Genomic DNA, 21,349 nt, shown 5'->3' on the forward strand with positions numbered 1-21,349 from the left:
TCAGATCGAAAGAAGGTGCTCATTTCTTTCAATAAATAGAACTATGCCAGAGTATGACTAAATTAATTTTAGTGGTACCTTGACTATGTCCCGAGTGGATATGAATTTCACGATCTCATAAATTGAATATTGATCTAAAACATTGTCACTTGTTACAGTCAAGAAATCGCATATTAAAATTTCTGCGTTAAGTATCGCTACAGCATTTTTATGTTTTCTTTCCAAATCATTCCCATAAATTGGAAACCTTTCCGTTTCAAAATCAGTGATTCCAGTCCTTATTGAAGGATCATAACGATAAATTGTCGCTAATGCCCTTTCATGTGTTGTCGACATCGTGAAAAATGAAAAAGGGTCGTTATCTCTCAATTTTTGATCCTTAAGAATGCGTAACTCGTTTTTACATGAGATCTGGAATTCAATGAATTCTTCTTCCGACTCAATGAACCTCAACAGATTTTCATTGAATTGAAATTTGGCCTCACATTCCCTAACAAACAAAAACTTCAGGACTTATTCAACTTTATCTTTACTGCTCCTCCAGTGTATACAATCCATAAATGTTACTGTTCCTATATCCACAATGTTTATATATGCCATTTTGTCTATAAGGAATGTTAAAAAAGGTACTGAGTGGTTAAAAAAGGCCGCAGCATGTAATACTGTACCTAAGAAGTCGAATGATGCTTGTAAATCCCCGCCATATTGTAAAAATAAATTTATCAATTTTTTTTTCTCTGTTGATGATTGAAATAGTAAGTATCTCATCAAATAATGCAACGGTATAGCTCCTTCGACGTCTTTTGCATTAACGTCGCACTTCTCTAGCAGTAGCTCATACATTTCAAAATTAAGTGATTTTTTAAAGCACAGAGTATGTAGAGGAGTTCTTTCATCAGCATCTCTTGAATTCACGTCTGCACCGTTTATTATCAACGTCCTGACTCGATAAAGATTATTTTACTCAACAGCCAAATGAAGTGGTATTTGTACTATTTTGTTTTTGATCTCCATGTCAGCTCCGCTTTCTAGGATTTTCATCATTTCAACACTTTTGCTTCTTACTGACTCATGCAGAGGTGTACACCCGGTCCAAGCTCTTTTATTCACATCTGCATTTCGATCAACAATATATTCTACCACATCCTTTAATTTTCTTCTAGTAGCTATATGCAACGCAGTTTTTTTATCAAGAATCATGTTGATGTTCTCCACATATTTCAGAAATTCGATGATCAAGGCAGAATCTGAAATGAAACAATAAAGAAATTTCAGGTGATATCAATTTATTTAACAAATTTTTATCATATTTTCCGGATAAAAAAAATTGGAATTGAAGTTGAGAGCCTAATAGAGATTTTTTTATTGCGTGATTTTACTACGCAGGATCAGTATTATAAATGTTATAGATAAATTGCTGTTATATACTAAATTCACTTTTATTTCAGCATTGGGTTGTCTATGAAATTATTTTCTCAAGTTTTTGTAACTAGAACGGAGTAGTAAGGTTGCCACTCATGAAATGTCGTTAATTTCGTAACGCCGTTGCCACAACTAATATCAATTAATATTACAAAAAAATGTCGACAGTGATTGAAATGATGAAATGCATCTGAGGCTCAGATGCATTTCATCTTCGGGTTGAAATCTACGACTAGTACGACTGATGTAACGTCTTCAACCTTTAGCCATAAAAGATAACATCAGCTCTCCTCAAGCTACTGCATAATATGTGTCAATAATTCAAAAGCAAAGATAAATATATTCAGAAACAGATCTCTTTTATTTTTCATACAAATAACTAGATTAGGTATGCCTTCAATCAGTTTGTATAGACGTCAATTATGTTCGTCGCGTTTTCGACTTCATATTTTACGAAGTGATTCGACATTGTCATAAAATTACTGAGAATCTCAAGTAGAACGGATAAAGCTACAATCACAATCAATTCACGGGCCGAAGTGCACTTCGGCACGGAAGCTTAGCAGATGGCGTTCTCCGTTACCATTCACAATGAAATTCAATACAAAATTTCTTGCAAGTTGCAAACTATCACTTTAGCAAGGAATTTCGTGCCGGCTATAGATGATGCTGATGCTTATGTTTTGATCAATTACATTTTTTATTCATTTGAGTATTTGATTCCAAGATTATTGCGAATGGTAAATTTCGTGCCGAAGTGCACTTCGGCCCGCGAATTGATTGTGAATGCAGCTTAACAAAGCGCTGATTTAAAACCTAAAAATGTTTCGAGAAGCGTCATAACCCCACATTTTCGTACTATACACAGTGGAATGTGTCAAATTTCCATGGCCGACCGAGTGCTAAAACAAAAGTGAATGGTGTATATAGGTACATAATATTTCTTTGAATCACTTTGCGCGAATTTGAACAATAATTTCAACGAATATGTTGAATTCTTTTTTTTTTCGTTTTTCAAGGTTAGGTAGAGGGCAGAAGATTCGATCAAAAAGCAGTTATAATAACTTTTGATCAATATTACAAAAGGTAACTTTGGGCAGGTATCCCAAATGGATTTCTCAAAATTTTTAAAATTTCGCCATTATCGCTCCACCCTGACTTCTTAAAATGTATAGAGGGTGTTTTCTAATTGAAGGTCAATATTTATGAAGGTGATTTTTGGGCACATTTTAAGAAAAGAACTTCATATGAACATATGTCCTAAACGTATTATCTTTTGGGATACAGGGTGGTAAGGTTTTCAAAAATGAATCATTTATTATCAATGTCTACAATACCGCTTCAAATATTTAAATGAAATTTGTCATACATGTACACTATGAATCAAGGGGCTTTTTTTAATGTATCACTTTTTTCTTAATTTCCACCAGTGGCGTTCGTACGTAATTCGAGCTATCTATTTTGACAGACATTGATGGTATGCCACAGCTTTTTAATGAAATAAAAATTATTTTCGAAATTCCCAATCATTCATTACCAAAATTGATCACTTGACTTTTTTCAATCCGATTCACAGTTTCCGCTTAAAAAAATAAAAATCGTTTCTCTGCATTATCATAACAATATCCTTAATAAATAGGTACATATGACAATATCATCATGCAGAGACATACGTAAATTTTATTTTTTAGGTGAAACCCGTGAGTCGGACTAAAACATTTCAAGAGATCAAATTTGCTGATAGTTGAATACAGTCAGTAGCGTGCCACTGAATGTCTAAATAATACCACCCTGTATCTCAAAAGGTAAGACGTTTAGGACATATGTTCATATAAAGTTTTCTTCTTAAAATGGGCCCAAAAATCACCTCCATAAATATTGACATTCAATTAAGAAACATCCTGTATATCCAATATACATACTCTTTTATACGAGCCCCTGCTAAATATACAGACCTGCTAAGAAACCAGAAAACTGAGAAATAAAATTGAGAAGAAATTCTACTATGGGAAATCATTAGAAAAAATTTGTTGTGTGTGTACCCCTATAATTTCAGCATGATATCAGCCTACTATGTAAATTTATGTTCGAAGATAATGGAACAGTTCAGAAACGTTTGCCAACCTTGTGAATATTCGACAAAATACAATGAAAACGCATTTCTCTTAAATTATACAGGGTGACTCTTTGACTCATACAAATATTTTAACAGCAAATTCTCGAGGTCAAAAGAAACACCTTTTTCCTTTACCATTTTCCGAATCGGCTCGATTTGAAATATACAGGCTGTTGAAAAACCATAAAAAAATTATTTTTAGTTATTTCTCACGAACGGTTTTATCGAATGAAATGAATTTCGGAATATAGTTTATCATCTATTCGATTAATCTTTTCGAACACAACATATCACCCACGTCTTCCAGTTTTCTCATTATGAACATTATGTACCATGAAAATACCAAAAATTCAAAGAAACCAACCCTTGAAACTAAGGTGGACGCCATATATAATGAATACGAGAATATTTTCTCTCACTTTTTGGAATGCCGTCGGCTTTCAAAACCAAGTGATATGCAAGAAAATTCATATTGTGTTTTCAAGGTAAGTTTTCACATTATTCAGGGGTTTTTCTCGTGTTTCGTGCATTAATTTATCATCGTATTCCATTATCAAGACTAGGCCTTTGGAAAACTTCTAATGATTTTTTTCGACAAATGTTCTACGAAGCTACAGCCTTTCAACGATAAGAATTCAGTTTTTTTTTCACTACCGCATCAAAAATCATAATATTTTATACGAATTGTAGGAGGATTATTAGCTCAAACAACTACTGGGAAGATTTCAAGCAGTGGATCTGAATAACAGTTTATACTATACACAGCGCGCTCAAATTCAGTCAGTAATATCCTACAATTAATTTTCAGATTAGAGTTTCAGATAAGAAGTGTTTGAATACATTTTTCGCCAGAATAATGTTCCCGATTGAAATAAAAAGTAGTTCTTCAGGTAAATAAATATTGGGTTTTCGAATGTTTCCTAGAAATAGGAATATATTGAGGTAAGCAAAGGTAGCAGAGAATTAAGCTTTGAAGCAACCTAACTAATTTTATGATTTAAGCTGCAGTAGTTCCGGAGATAATTAATAAAAACCATCTTAAATATTATACCTTAGAAGTGCTGTTGGATTTCCTGTTTAGGGCGAAAGTGGTGGAGAACATTTTATTCTACGAATTTATATTGATGAACTCGAGTACATTAGATGAATAGGCAGAGAGATATTTGAAAAACATATATAATATAAATGGGTTAAATTTCTTTACGTAGCAATGCAAAAAAGTGTATCTTAATTAGAAAATTTCAACTAACTCACCCTCGTTCTGTAAAATACTCTCAATAATGGTTCCACCGTATCTAGGTTTCTTCAATGGACTGGCACCATGTTTTAAAAGAAGGCACATCATTGATTTCTCCCTGGAGTTGTGTCGTGTCTCACAACCCACCAACAATTGCAGAACAGTTTTTCCTTCATAATCCAATGTGTCAACATGAAAATCCAAGTGCGGCAACTTATTCTCCAGAAAATCGGCCATAGTTTCAACGGACCAATAATATCTCACATTTCTGACGAATTCAATAGGTGAAACATTTGTACTGTCGTTCTCCATGACTTCTGGTTTCCTTTAGAAATAGTATTGAAGTAAATTTTTAAAGAATTTATCACTGAAGAACAGACTTGAGCGAATGTGCACCACTGAAACATACAGAATGAACTGGCAGAACTTGCAGACTGGTTGCAATTTAGCAATGGTTGCAAATATGCAAATTGACTCGGTTTAAACTCTCTAGCATTTAGATCTGCGTCCGCGCAAAGAAGATTAAGGTTAGGTTAAGGAGGGTAGAGGAAGACTCCATACCTCCGTAAATTAGGTTTCAGGTACTCTAACAATGGAATCTCTAGGTATCTGTCAGTAAGAGACGGCTGTTCTTGGAGTATACTGTGTTATCTGTAGTGAATTAGCGAACAAGAGTCTTCACCTGATGTACCCTCCGACCACAACGTCGTTAAATTCAAAATATTCGTCAATTTCGAACATAAGACTTCCAAGAAGATCTTCGACTATACAATCGCTAACTGGAAATAATTTCGAAGAATCATCAAGGAAGAAATAGTTATCAATGTATACTTCCTGCTGAAATCTTGGAACAAAAGAATTATTAAAATTCTCGTGAGTCTATCACCTACGAATTAACGAAACCACCAAAATAAGAACAATTCACCGTTATAAAGAAACACAACCCTCAGATATTCTTGATTCAATAAAACTCCTAAAAAAATGGACACGGTCATAATAAAACAAGTAGTTGAAATTTTCGAAAATCGAGAATGCGTAGATAAACCGAAAGAGTGACCCCATCAGATGGTTACAAAAACTTTGAAGAAAAACCTATACTGCATTCACATTTATTTTAGCAGTCGGTTGGCCATGAAATAATTTTCTCAAGTTTTTGTAACTAGAACGGAGTAAGGTTGGCACTCATGACATATCGTTAATGTCATAATGCCGTTGCCACAACTAATATCAATTAATATTACGAAAATGCCGAAATTGATTGAAAAAAGAGACAGAGTTTCAGAAAGTGCTATTTAGAATTCAGGTACGCTCATTCAAATAGTTATACCCTGATATTCTAAAATCCACAATACGTCAGGCGGTACTGAACATATTCAATGTAAGAGAATTTATATAATGTTTCATCTGAATCTAAACGACTTAAATTTCAGCTGAATATTTCCACAATCAGAAAGATTTTGAATGAAGAGGAGGACAAAGAATTTACTTCTATTGGGAGACCCAAAAAAGTGGTGGCATTTGAGAATTTTATGTTTGAGTGAATCAATGCGAAAAGTTTACTACAGGATTTTCGATGAATGTCATCGTAGAATAAGTTCTCGAAAATTGATTTTTCTATTTTTCATTTGACTTGTCCTATACATTGTAAATGTCTTAAGGTACCAATAAATACCTAATTATTATTATTATCTCAATGCATTAAGATGAACAGCCACAAATACGCGTCAGTTGTCCTGCTAATTATTTATTCATGTGAAATTTTTGTTCAAAGGTGAAGTTCAACTTCCTTTAATTCCTTTTACTCATATTGATGAGATTTTTGTTGAAGAATTTAACATTCTTGTAATTATCTGTTAATTTCTTCGGGGGATACCCATTCCCAACCACTGCAAATATGCATTTTATCTTCGGGTTAATATTTCTGAAATCTACAACTGATGTAACGTATTCAAACTTTAGCCAAAAAAGATAACAAACATTAACTCTCCTCAACCTAGTGCGTATTATGATATTATAGTTATACTTTTGTATTTAACATGCAAATAACTGGATTTGGTATGCCTTCAATCAGTTTGTATAAACTTCAATTATGTTCGTCACATATGTTCCGAAGAGATTCGACATTGTGATAAAATACGTAATAACAGAAACTTTTACGTAGAACGGGCAACATAGCGTTGATTTAAAACCCAAAAATGTTTTGACGAGCGTCATAACCCCACATTTTCGTACTATACAGAGTGAAATGTGTTAAATTTCCATGGCCAAACGAGTGCTAAAATAAAAGTGAATGGAGTATAAATTGTTTCATTTTCTCGTTTACATACATGGAGTTAAGTGTTTTTGAAATTAGAGCTCATAAATTCAATGGATTTCCTTCTGAATTACAATTGATATGTCAATTTCAATTTATTCATCATAAAAACAATTACATTCAAAAAGAGGATTACAATGAAAAAAAGCAGAAAACTACAGTCTGAGCATGCTTGTATACTGGCATATCTTGCACTATAATTAGATGAATCTTCCCAATAAATTCAAAGAGATTCTTCGCGAGAATGAAGGAATGCCGGTTTCTGAAATGAAAATGTGACTAAACTGAATTTCAAATGACCATTTCTGAAACTGAATTGACTAATCTAAATTACATTTTATGTTTTCAGAAATAAACTCGACTAGGTAATCAACCGATTGATAAAATAAAAGCGAATGAAGTATAGTAGCGTCCCAAGCCTAAGACACGATTCAATCAATTATACCGTGTGGCCCACCCTAGACGCGGCACTCATTTTGAGAAAGTATTTATTTCATTTATTTATTTATTTATTTATTTTCTTTGGGATACAAACGGGAAAAACCCAAAAAAGTATCCACACATTTAACATTACAATAGACAACAATTTTTCATCGAGCAAAAATAACAATAATTACCTAGAATAATAACAAGTGTAATATCAAAAACAATGAGTGAAAACGATTAAATGTTCAATATTGCAGTCTACCGGGCCCAAGAAAACTCAACCAGCCAGCATTATCACAGAAAAATGCGGATCGGAAAAACCGAAACAAAATGATTCGGAACTTGTATAATGTATCGGCAAAAATGTCCAAACCTGTCGACCGAGACAAGTAGTTATATGACCTCATTATTCTATGCAGCGGTGAATACAGGAAATAGTTGGTACTGGCCTGCTCCAGAAAGAAAGTGTTCCCGTGTCGTGTGTTATAGGGTGCGACAACCAACCGAACCTGAGAGACGATGTCAACACTATCCAGTCTACTATTAACCAGCTTGTGGGCAAACAATACATCAGCCATTCTTCTGCGATTTTCAAGTGGTATCAAATTCATCCGGCGGTACATCTCCATTGTATCCAACACCGATGGGAAAAAACGAGTACGACAGCACCTGAGAAATCGTTTCTGAACACTCTCTAATTTATCAATATATATTCCGTACCGTGGATTCCAGATAACTGAACCGAAACTCAGGACGTTATTGACATAAGATAAATAAAGTGTACGCAATACCATGGGACTCCTAAACTCATATGAGGTTCTAAATATGAAGCCAAGCATGCTACTTGCTTTTTTGGTAATGTTGTATATGTGTTGATCAAAAAGCAGCTTAGAGTCCAGAGTAATCCCAAGATCACGCACGGAGTCGACATTTGAAATTATATGGGTGGAAATAGTATAGGAGGGTAAGATTACATCAGACTTTCTAGTGAATGTGATGGAGCAACATTTGGAGAGGTTGAGGAATAATTGATTTCTCTCGCAATATAAGGCAAACCTTTTCAAGTCCTCTTGCATATTTAATCTATCCGCAGAATTGCGAATACAGAGGAATATTTTTAGGTCATCAGCGTACATGAGAAATTTACAAAATTGAAAGCAGTTTGCGATATTATTAACGTAGAGTATGAACAACAGTGGACCAAGATGTGAGCCCTGGGGCACACCCGATGTTATGGGAATATACTCGGAACAGTATTGGCCCAACACTACTCTCTGAGACCTATTCCTGAGGTAAGAGTCCAACCATCTTAGAAGGCTTCCATGCACACCCACATCAGCAAGCTTGGAAATAATTATTGAATGATCAATTTTATCAAAAGCCTTACTGAAGTCTGTATAATAATATAATAATAATAATAATAATAAGTACTTTATTTCCTACAGGTTAAAACCCCCAATTACAGGAAATCACAATGAGAAAAAAAACTTTGATACAATTATGATACACTGGTATGGTGTACAATGTTTAGACATGAAAAGTAAAACAAAAATAAAATATCCAAAACAAATCCCTACAAAGAAAGCAAACAGCGGTGCGAATTATAGGCCCTCACTATGGACCGAGGAGAATCGTGGAAAATGTCAAGTACACTGGCGAACAAATTGACAAGTCCACATGCATATTTAATAGGTGATCTCAAGCTCGCATTTGTTCTCCCCGCTTCACAGTAAAAAACCATTTCATTCCTAGAACCCAAACGGGGAACCAGAAACGGCAAACAAGACAATAGCCCGGAACAATCGATCTTATGATTGACAATTTTGTAAATGAACAATAATGCACATATGTTCACCCTATCCACAGTAGAATCAGCACAGTATTTTGAAAGTAAAACACCATGATCAAAACCTATGGGAGGATACACACCTTCCTGCCTCCACATCAGAAACTTATAGAACCTTCTCTGCACCGACTCAACGCTCTTCCTATGACAGTCATATATAGGTCTCCAAACTATGTTACAGTATTCCAATCTACTACGTATTAAACTATTGAAAAGGGCTATCAATGTGCTCGAATTGTGAAAGCATTTAGTATTCCGAACTATGAATCCATAAGTTCTATTGGAGGCAAGTAACAATTGATTAATATGCGGTACAAAAGAGCAACCACTATCACACAAAATTCCCAGATCCCTTATTTCAGTCACCCGAGACAGTATTGTGCCACGGATATTATAATTGAAATTTACAACTTTATTCTTCCTGGTGTATGTCATAACATTACATTTAGATATATTAAGGTTCAATCTATTACCTTTGCACCATGTCGAGAGGCTGTCAAGTGCCGCCTGCAGCCTGAGACAATCAAGGGTATTGTGTATTCTAAGAAAAATCTTCAAATCATCCGCGAACAATAATACTGCCACATCAATAAAGTCCACTACATCATTTATAAATAGAAGAAACAGTAAAGGCCCAAGGTTTGAGCCCTGAGGGATTCCCGACGTCGCAAAGAATCCGACAGAACAGTGATCTTCAACGCTAACAATACAAACTCTGTCAGCTAGATATGACTTCATTAAATCGATCAGTTTTGGGCCGAAACCAAATTTATTTTTCAATTTATTGACTAAAATTTTATGATCAATCTTATCGAAGGCTTTTTGAAAGTCGGTATATATAACATCTACCTGACCGGATTCATCTAATGATTTCAGCACTTCTTCGAAAAAAGATACAAGATTGGTTGTAGTGGACCTTTTTGGCATGAAACCGTGTTGGTTAACTGCGATTTTATTACGGACCGAGGAAAAAATACACTTGTGGAGGATGATCTCATAAATCTTCGAGAAATTTGACAATATGGAAATTGGACGATAATTTAAAACATTCGATTTATCACCTTTTTTAAAAACTGGTATAATTTTCGACCGTTTCCAAACTGACGGATATACTCCCATGGACGCAGAAAGATTAAAAATATGCGCCAGAGGGGCAGACAGCACCCCTATGCAATCCTTCACCACAAAACTAGGAACCCCATCAAGCCCAGCAGTTCGTTTATTTGACAATTTTTTTGATGCTTGAATTATATCGTCTTCTGAGATCTTAGCAATACTGATTGGTAGACCAGCATCATCCTCAAAATTTTCCAGCTGATATGTGTCATAAGGCGTATCATAAACACTACTGAAGTGCTGAGCAAACGAGTCCACAATGTCCTGCGGCTTATTTAATATTCTATTATTATCGCTTACTACACCGGGTATTCGGGAATGACCCTTGCTTTCCTGCACAAATGACCAAAAATCTGAAGGATCTGTTAATAACTTTTGCTCGGAAGTTCTAACATAACTGTCATAAGCAATTTTAATTTTCGATTTAAGCAAACTTCTCAGTTTGATATACTGTTGGCGATTGAAGTTATTATTGAACTTTCTATAATTTCTTAGAGCAGCTTCTTTTAGATAAATAGTATTGATAACTTCGGATGTGTACCATGAGGGAAAATGCCTTTTTCTACCGACTTTGACTGAAACCGTGAGCTCGAATATTCTATTTAAAATTGAATAAAACTGGTCGCATGCCAAGTCTGGATCGCTTTCATTTGTAACAGATGACCAATCAGTTTCCCACATATATCGATACATATCCACATAATTTGCCCTAGAGAAATTATATTTACGAGGTGCATAGTAGGGGGTCGAGTTTGAGAATTTAAAATTTCTTTCACTTCGATCAGAAAGATATGATATCTCTATTGGCGGATGATACAAATCCACCGCAACAAGCGAGCACACCGAGCCTGTAACAACACACTCAACATTCGAAAATACCAAGTCTAATGATATATTCTTATGATTTCGTACTTCATTGAACTGTTTCAATTCCAGCGCTTCAGAAAACATATTTAGTGTCAGTGTACGACTATCGAATAAAGATCTTACACTATACCTGGCACAATTAAAGTCTCCTATCACAATTAACTTATTATTTAGTAATGGACCGAATGATGCCAGTGAGTCGAAAAATTGTTCATAACTTGCAATATCAATCCATGGTGGAATATATAATAGCAATATAATAATGGAATGAGTTTTATACATTATCTTACAGGCTAAAGCATCGATGGACGGAACAAGGGTAGTGAGTTCTGATATGTTAACTTCCACGGCACATAACTCACTATGAACGGCCACAAGTACACCACCACCCGATGCCATACCTGTGGCAACCAGATTCCTATCACGTCGAAAAACATTATAGTTGTATGGAAACAATTCAGCATCGTACACGCCATCCTGCAACCAAGTTTCTGTCAAACACACTATATCGAAATCTTCAGATTGTACTGAGGCCCTTAGTTCAAGAGTTTTTGAATTGAGGCCACGCACGTTCTGGTAAAATATTCTGCTTCTACTCAATTCGCAATTGGGGGAATCGAGTTTAAATGTTTTATCACGGGAACACCCTTTATGTATTTCAACTCCACGCACTCTCCAGCTGACCTTCGCTGCTCCAATTCACCTTTGATTTTGTTGAAATAGTCTCTCTGTCTTGGGGTTCTGTCAGATGAAATGAAAACATCGAAACTCTCCTTGAAGACCCTCGATTTTCCCAACACCTTATACACAAGTTGACTGCTACTCATGATAAACTTAATAGGTCTTGGCTTAACATTACCACCCGATCGCCGTCCCAAACGTTTTATTACTGATGGATCAAGAGTGGGAAAACTCGATAGTACAGACCCCAGTATCTCATTGACCCTTTTACAGTCGTTAGTAGTCATCTCTTCATTTGATCCACTCGTTTGTTCTGGCAAAGACAGTATAGACAGAGTCAACAGCATATCCAGAGTCCATACAACCCAGCACATATTCCACAAAAGTGAACAGATTAGTATCAACGGAGCGTTTCTTCACAAATCCATGCTGTTCAGTGTTCAATATGTTCTTAACATCGCAAAATAAGAAGTCTGTCACGATTCCCTCGAAGAGCTTCCCAATCACACAAAGCTTAGAGATGGGTCTATAATTTTCCAGGAGATTTTTGTCGCCAGACTTGAAAACGGGTACCACTTTGGAGAACTTCCATCTTTGAGGAAAGCAGCCCTCCATCAAAGATCTGTTGAAGAGGATAAATAAAGGCTCCACCAAGCGTTCCAGGCAGCTCTTCAAAAATGAAGGGGGAATCCCATCAGGACCGGGACCCACATTCTTCATCTCCATGATCTTCTCTCTTATCTTGTCACGGCTTATGGTGTAGCTTCCCACATGTAAAGGTGCCTCAGGATACTCAGCCAAGTTTCCAACACTGGAAGGCAAGAATACAGATCCAAAGTACTCGGAAAAAAGATCACAAATCTTCTGACGATCAGCCACAATACCACCCGGAGTCCTTATACAGTCGGGCACACAAGGAGAGTTCCTCTTGGCTCTCACGTAACGCCAAAAAGACTTTGGGTTAAGCTTCAAGTTAATTTCCATACTCTCAATGAACTTTCTGTAATCTTGTTCTATAAGAAATTTAGTCCGCCCTCTGAGAAGTCTGTAGGTTGAATAATCTATATCATTACCATATTTTTTCCAACGCTTATGGAACTTAGCCTTTTCTCTGACGGCCTTCACAGAAGAGAGTGAAAACCAAGATGAATATTTTCTGCAGTATCTGGGCTATAGTGGAACGAAACTATCCAGAAGACCGTCGATAATCTGATAAAATCTGTCTACAGATTGTTCAACACTCAAAAAGGAAAGTTCGGCACCCCAATCGACAGAACCCAATGCTTCATTAAGTGCATCGTAGTTGGCCATATTGAAATTACGTCCTCTAGAATTTTCCATATTCTTCCTGGAACATATCGGGGCTCTAATTAAAAACTCAAGAGTATTGTGACAAGGGTCCTCTGGCACCAGGGGGTGATCAGAAACTTTCAAGCCTTCTATCAAGTAATTATTACTGAAAACCAGATCGAGAACATTGCCCGAGATACCGGCGAAGCCATTGAACTGAGTCAATCCTGACAAGGACATCGAATCGACAAACAAGCTCGCACTGGGATCCCTAAAATTTTTTGGTTCGTAACACGAATTCAGCTCATCAACATCCCACTTGATGCCTGGAAGGTTGAAATCACCGCACACCACAAACATCTCATCTCGATTACCATCAACAATCTCAACCAATCTCTCAGAGAAGACCGACAAAGCCAACCTATCCCTAGGCGGAATGTAAACGCATCCCAGATGAATCTTGCTTCCGTCCCCCAGAACAACTGTCACCCAAACGTCCTCGGACTCAGAGGACCATGAGCTCTCAGGGTAGCTTTTGAGGTCACCAGAAACTGCTATCAAGACACCACCACCCCTACTCTGTACACATGAAGTTTGTTCCCTGTCGCGGCGATAGACCTTATAATGTGAATCAAATATTTCAGAGTCTAAGACCGAACAATCCAACCATGTCTCTGTTAAAAATATAATGTCATGCCTACCGGTGCTTGAGCTCACGTTCACCAATGATAACTTAGATTTAATACCACCCACATTCTGATAAAAAGCTGACAATCCCATAATACGATACAACAAAAATATATACTATATACTGAAACAATAAGAATCTAAACAATTTTAGCCAATTCATCCTCGTCGGAAATCCTCATAATTTTTGATAGCTCGTCCTTCCTGACCAGGATGGCGCCATCGCGAATCCATACAAATTTGTAGTTCTTTGATCGGGCAGCATCCTTGGTCTTCATCAATAGCTTCTTGTTCCTGGTCGTCAAATGTTCATTTATGTATAATTCGTGGGAAATATTTTCGATGTTGAATCCCCTAGATGTACCCAATTGACGGCGCTTCGCTTTAGACGCTCCCAAAAAACTGTCTCTTTTGTGCTTAGAGAGAAACTTAACCACGATAGTTTTGGGTTTCTTAGGGTCGAAGGTGGGGACTCTATAGAAGCTATCCACCTCAGAGGGCTCGATTGGGCATCCAATATTCTCAGCGATTCTTGTAACAATACTCAGAACATTTTCACTCTCCTTCTCAGGTACTCCACAAATCTCGACATTATTGGCTCTGCCTTGCTGTTCAAGCGAATCGACCCGATCCTGCAAATTCTTCACAGAGGTCCTAAGCATCATATTTTCCCTAGTTATCCTCTCCATCTCATTCATCTTCTTACTGAGATTTGAAATAGTTTTTTCAAGAGATGTGACTGAGTCACTACAAAAGGAAAGAGACCCAAGAAGGCCTTCATATTTTTCTACTAGGGATTTAATGTCTCCCTGTATCTCTTGAAGTACACTGAATGACCTAGATGTCTCCTCAACTTCATTGACAGTTGCAATAACTGATCGACGCCTCGGCACCTCGGCTAGACATCGACAGGCAGTACAGGTCCAAGAGACACCAGGCATCTGAAACCGGTCAACATCCGACTTGCTCAGATTTACGCATTTAGCATGGAAATATTCACCGCAAGAACCAGAACATTTTAGGCCTGGCATCCTCGCGGAAAGACCGTTTGTGCAAATATTACATACAGGCATATTGGGGAACGTTAAAAATTCAGAGAAGGATAAAAAACAGGGATACACGCTTCACTCCTCTGTGGCCCGTCAGGGAGACTCAAAGTTAAAACACAGTAAATAAAGAAATTTTGAAATCACAATTTAAAATTATTGTCATAAATACAGGATGTTCGAAAACAAAGATATAGACCAAAGTTACACATTTTTAAATGTAACCCTCTATATTTGACCTCAAAAATGGAATGGCATGCTCAAATTATGATGAGTTTCTTCAGATCACTTTATACCTTAGAAGCACCCTTTTCGAGATAATGGCGAAAAATCGAAAATATGGAGTTTTTTTAAATAGCAATTAATGAAGAAACTAGTTACGCCAGCAGTATTTTTTCTAGTTGGCTACTCCCGCCACATATAAAAGAAATTTCAACACTTGAATATGCAGACTGATTATAATTAATTCTCAAATATCAACCACAGCTAATCGTCAAAAACTTCCTTTTTTCTAATGGGACACCCGGTACTTCTATATCTCGTTGAACGTAAAAATTAATTTCGAAACTATCTTCATGAAGTTTTCCTACACCTAAACCTGATAGTTTCTGAGCAAGTTTTTGACGATTATTTGTATTTGATGTTCGAGAATTATTAATGATCACTGTATATTCCAGAGTTGAAATTTTTTTATGCGTAGGAGTAGCCAACTTGTCTACTCGAAAAAATACTGTCTATTGCTATTTAAACTATTATAACTTTGGTCTATAACTTTGTGTTGGAACACCCCTTATATATGACAATAATTTTAAATTGTGCTTTTGAACACCCTACACACACTACCAGAAAAGATTTTCAAAATATCCCTATTTAGTCCCTCAAAATGAGCGCCGCGTCTGGGGTGGGCCACCCGGTATATACAGTCCCTGGCCATATTATTAGACGCATTGATTCGATGCAAAATCTCAATTAAACAATGAATATTGAATTATTAAATTGAACATATATGTTACTGTAAATATATAATATATCATATTCAATAAAAAATATTGATTTATTCATAATTAAACATGAAATTCTAACATTTTGAGAGCCACCCTGTGTAGCTATGAGAGCTTCATACTATCAATGCAGAATTGTTCGGTTTGCTGCATTCGAGGATGATCATTTTATATGTGGATTATCGAAATAAGGTCCGAACCTGCAGAATGCAAGACGTCCACTGGAAGACATAGTACTGATTCATACTTTAGTACTAATACTACAACATCAAGAATAAATGCCAAATAGAACAATTTAATGAGAGTCGTAGATAAAACTGACATTCTGTGGAAATGAAATTCAAATATTCTGCTTTTTCCTCGGGCAATACCAGTAAATATTAAAAAAATCCTGAGTGCGTCTAATAAACTGGCTAGGGACTGTATATTTATCCAGTTTATGGTGAAACACCCTGTATAACTTTCTTGATTGTTGTGAATGAACGGAGGGCTATCGAAATCACAATATATTTGTAGAATGACACTGATATCGGAAATAAATCACTGTTACCAATAATTTGCGAAAATAAAAGGATGAGACTAACACTCCTAGAAGCACTTGAAATCAATAGGTTCAATTCTAGGAAAATCCTTTTGAATGAACAAACCGACATAGATAGGTCTCCTATCTTGAATATCTTCATGTAATTTTGGAATTTTCAGCGTCCTACCCCAATTCTTTCACCTACTTTGTACCGTCCTCTCTGTCTATATACAGGGTGTTTCATGAGTCGTTGGCCATAGCGCAATGGTGAATGCAGGTCATCCAGGCCTTTCAGAAAACTTGCTTGTTTTGTATCCTAAGGCTATTAGTTTCGGAGATACGGGGTGATTCATGAATATTGGCCAAAATTTGCGATAGCCATAACTCTGGACTGCAAGGTCCGATTTCGATCAAATTTTATTGGTTTGTTCACTTCATAAAGCTCTTCCAAACGGATCATGAAATATCAATATTTTCAGAGCAGTACTCAGAGTATCATGATTTTTCATTCAAGCCCCAATATCTACATTTTTTACATCCCTTACAGAAATTTCGTTATTGCCATAAAAAACTAGAAAATTTATTCTAAGAAATTCAATTTTCACTTTGCATGGCACACTTGTCACAAGGGAATAGAAACCGGACAAATTCATATTTTATGTCATGTTTTTCGAAATGCGGTCCTGTTTTTATTCCTTTGGTGATAATATTTATTGTCCTTTGCCGCGATTCTGAATTATTTGAAATTCTGTTCAACTCTTCTTCATTTTAAACCCTCAGCTCATACTGAGCGTTCGAAAAAAAGTGTTGAAAGTATGCAAAGTCGAGCTGTGATTTCTTTTGGAATTACATATTGAATTTAGATACAAATGCATCTTGCGAAATATAATCCGTAAGTGTATTTGCTTAATAGCACCCATAAGTATTGAAATTTATTCTTCAACAATGAAATTGTACAATCATAAGAGATGTTCGAAATGGTGTTCTTCTATCTCGACACATTTCCTAGCGCTTAAAATCAGATTATTTATTGGCCTTCTCATCATATCGGGATTTTGTTTGACTTCTGCACAGGCTTCTTCTATCCACTGCCGCAAATGCTCCCGTGAAGTCAGAATTGTGTGTCATTTTTTCACGCACACTCATAGGAAACTGAGGGTTTGAAATGAAAAAGAGAATTTAAAAAAATTCAAATTCTCGACCGAAGACAAAGAATAATATCACCAATGGAATAAAAACGAGACTGCATTTCGAATAAATTACATAAAACATGAATTCGTTCGGTTCCTTCATTGTTGTTTTATGAAAGAAAATAAAAAGTTTGAGTATTAATAGTTACGTGTGTTATGAAGCAAATACTCTTACGGATTACATTCTTCAAGGGGGTTTTACATAATTTATATCTGAATTCAATGTGTAATTTCAGAAGAATTCACAGCTCGACTTTGCATACTTTAAACACTTTTTTACGAACACTCAGTATGTGCTGAGGATTTAAAACGAAGAAGAATGGAACATAATTCAAAATAATTCAGAATCTCTCCAATCTCGGCAAAGGACAATAAATATTATCACCGAGGGAATAAAAACAAGACCGCATTTCGAAAAAATGACATAAAATATGAATTCGTCCGGTTCCTATTCCCCTGTGGCAAGTGTGCCATGCAAAGTGAAAACTGAATTCGTTAGAATGGTTTATGTAGTTTTTCATGGCAATAACGAAATTTCTGTAAGGTTTGTGAAAAATATAGATTTTGGGGCTTGAATGAAAAATCATGATATTCTGAGTACTGCCCTGAAAACATTGGTATTTCATGAACCGTTTGGAAGAGCTTTCTGAAGTGAACAAACTCACATAATTTGATCGAAATCGGACCTTACATTCCAAAGTTATGGCTATCGCAAATTTAGGTCAATATTGATGGATCACCCCGTATCTCCGAAACTAATAGCCTTAGGATACAAAACAAGCAAATTTTCTGAAAGGCCTGGATGACCTGCATTTACCATTGGGCTATGGCCAACGACTCATGAAACACCCTGTATATTCGGAAGTTGATGTATAAGTAAACCTATGAAGAAGCAGTTAAGGGGTTTTTGGTGGGTCTCCCCACACTTGTTCCCCCTCAGGAGAGGGTGTGTTCGTCTGTCTCGCAGATTTTCCCCCTGCTACACCTAAAAAAATAAGGAATATTATTTTTGTGATAACCTGATGTAGCTATAGTGTTAGCAAAACAATTGTTGTGAAATTATTAAAATATTTTGTGGAAGTTGTCTTTTGATTCTATCTAATTCAAAATTAACTTCCATCAAGTAAAGAACGAATCAATCAAATACCTATGTTATACAATTATATTTTTTGTGGGAATTTCGAAACCACCTTAATAACACATTGTATAAGCACGTTTGTGAGGGAATTTTGAAATCAAAAGGGTTCTGCATTGTTATTGTACACACAATTTTTTTTTCGCGAATTCATAAGAAAAATTCTCAAAGCACAATAACGTTGTGGAATCACAAAATCACAAAATGAAGAGGTTGACAAAGAATTTTCTTCTATTGGGAAACCCAAAAAAGTGACCCGTTTGGGAATTTTATTTTAGGGTGAACGAATGCGAAAAGTTACTACAGGATTTTTGATGAATGTCATCGTAGAACAAGTTCCAGAAAATTAATTTTCTATTTTTCATTTGTGCCCTATACATTGTTGTAAGTGTCTTAAGGAATCAATAAATATATAATATAATATTATTATTATATGACAGTCTTAAAAATAAACAGCCATAAATACGAGCCAGTTGTCGTCTTAATTGTTAATTCATGTGAAATTTTTGTTTAAAGGTTCCTCTCGACTTGAAATTTCATAGAAAGAAACGGAAGCTTTACCGTTTTCGTAAAAATATAAAATGAGCAGTTCGACTAATGCTAGTGAAAATGATAAAACTGAATCTAGAACCGCGAAAGCGGCAGTAGAAGAAAAAAGCAGAATACACCAATGCAGGATAGTGGTAGCACAACCGTCTCTAGGGACTTTAGAGGGCTGTGGTGGTAGGTTAGGTACTAGTGGCTTTGACAGAAATAAATTCTGTGATGCTTTTGAAATTGAGGTGGACACAAGTACCAACGGCAAAAATAATAAATAATAAAAAATTTATACCATGTTTTCGTAAATATAAAAACGTATATACCTATCTGAAAATGAAAAATTGCAGCTCTTTTGAGATCATTAATTTATCATCAATATTTTTTGTGAAACTAAATTTAACCGAAAACTCGAATTAATATTGAACAAATGTTCAATTGAATAATTGGACTACTGTAAAATAAAAATGTGAAATGTATCTAATGAACATGTGTTGAACTAAAAAACATTACAATAAATTTAAAAAAATTATAACTTGTTTTCGACAATAGCCTCTCTTTTTTCTAAATATTTTCTAGCTGTTCTAGATCATAAAATATTGATGCGAAGTGTGCCATTATTTCAAGTGAGCTTTTTTGAAAAAATATTCATTGTAGATTCCAAGGAAAATTTCACTTTGCGAAAATTTTATATTCAAGGTGCCGATTGAAAGTTTTTGACAAAATGCATAAAAATATAGTTAGGACATTTTCGAACAGTGATTCAGATTTACCAAAATGTCCTGCATCTGTCCTAAAAGCCTGTACAACGAATGTATCGATAGGACGAACAATTATTGATAAAAATTCAATCATTTAGAGAATTCATCAATAATATGAATTGTCAGAATTATCTTTTCAAACAGGTGAGTATGAAGACAGAAAGGCTGGTAGGTAATATGAGGTCCGTGTCTCCAGCCCCCCAAATGTGAATGTTTCAGTTTTTTTGACGCCAAAGTTTTGTACGAAATGAACCGTTGAAAAAAATTTTGTAATAAATTAATAAATGATGAAAATACGGTTTCCAGTTTGGGGGGGTCGTAGACATGGTCACGCCCCAATTTTGAAATTGCAATTTTTTTTATATTTTTTGTTCTAGTCTTGTACCAAAATGTACGGTCAAGAAAAAGTTTTGTACCCTAAGATTAAATTAAAGGACTGTAGAAATGTTTTCGAAATAATGAGATTTTGGTTCCCGAAACAAGCTAAATCATGTGTACTGAGATGTATGGTTGAAAATGTTTTGTACCTCAATTAGAATGAAGGGAATAGGATTTCAATTTAGGGGAACTGTAGACTTTCTTACTCCCCAATTTTGATATTGCAATTTTTCTTCAAAATGGGCATAACAATCTTCTGGTTTGAACATTCCAACAATCGTCGTAAAAATGAGATGAAATGGGGAAACATCATAGCACTTTTTCATCATCACTAACATAAGCACTTTCAAGAAACTCTTCGATTTTCTACATTTTTTTTCACTCTAAATCGCATGATACAAAAATTATCATTCTCTCAAAAGAGACCTGATGCATCTAATCCGATGAACTCAGTACTGAACCATGCATTGTCCAGCCATATGCTTAGGTTTTGTTTCGTTTTTCCGAAGCCGGAGTCACCTTTCACAGATCTGTACTTGAAATTCAATGAAATTTTGTCGAACTTCTAGGGAATGTATCTCAGCCATCTTGGATATTTTATATAGACAATTTTTGGTTAAACTACCTTCTGTCGAAAAAAAAAGCCTCACTTCTCAAAACACCCTGTATACCAAGGACGAAAAACTGTCTATTATGGTCGAGCCTGCAAACTGAAGATAGTTCCCCCTGCTCTGGAGGAGAGTGTTATGTTACTGATATCCAAATCGCTATCACTA

General features: G+C 35.6%; 2 protein-coding genes across 2 annotated transcripts; both read right to left on the minus strand.

The window, feature by feature from the left end:
• Positions 1-960: 960 nt before the first annotated feature.
• On the minus strand, positions 961-12,312 carry LOC123321039. Its single transcript, XM_044908542.1, has 4 exons — positions 12,029-12,312; positions 5,458-5,619; positions 4,793-5,100; positions 961-1,247 (listed from the first exon to the last, which is right to left on the minus strand). The coding sequence occupies exons 1-4, from the start codon at positions 12,310-12,312 to the stop codon at positions 961-963; spliced, it is 1,041 nt and encodes a 346-aa protein (XP_044764477.1).
• Positions 12,313-14,142: 1,830 nt separating this feature from the next.
• Positions 14,143-14,700, minus strand: LOC123321040. Its single transcript, XM_044908543.1, has one exon. It carries the CDS (start codon positions 14,698-14,700, stop codon positions 14,143-14,145), a length of 558 nt encoding a protein of 185 aa, XP_044764478.1.
• Between the last annotated feature and the right edge of the window lie 6,649 nt (positions 14,701-21,349).

Source organism: Coccinella septempunctata, chromosome 9 (genome assembly GCF_907165205.1).
Source record: "Coccinella septempunctata chromosome 9, icCocSept1.1, whole genome shotgun sequence".
NCBI classification, from domain to species: Eukaryota; Metazoa; Arthropoda; class Insecta; order Coleoptera; family Coccinellidae; genus Coccinella; species Coccinella septempunctata.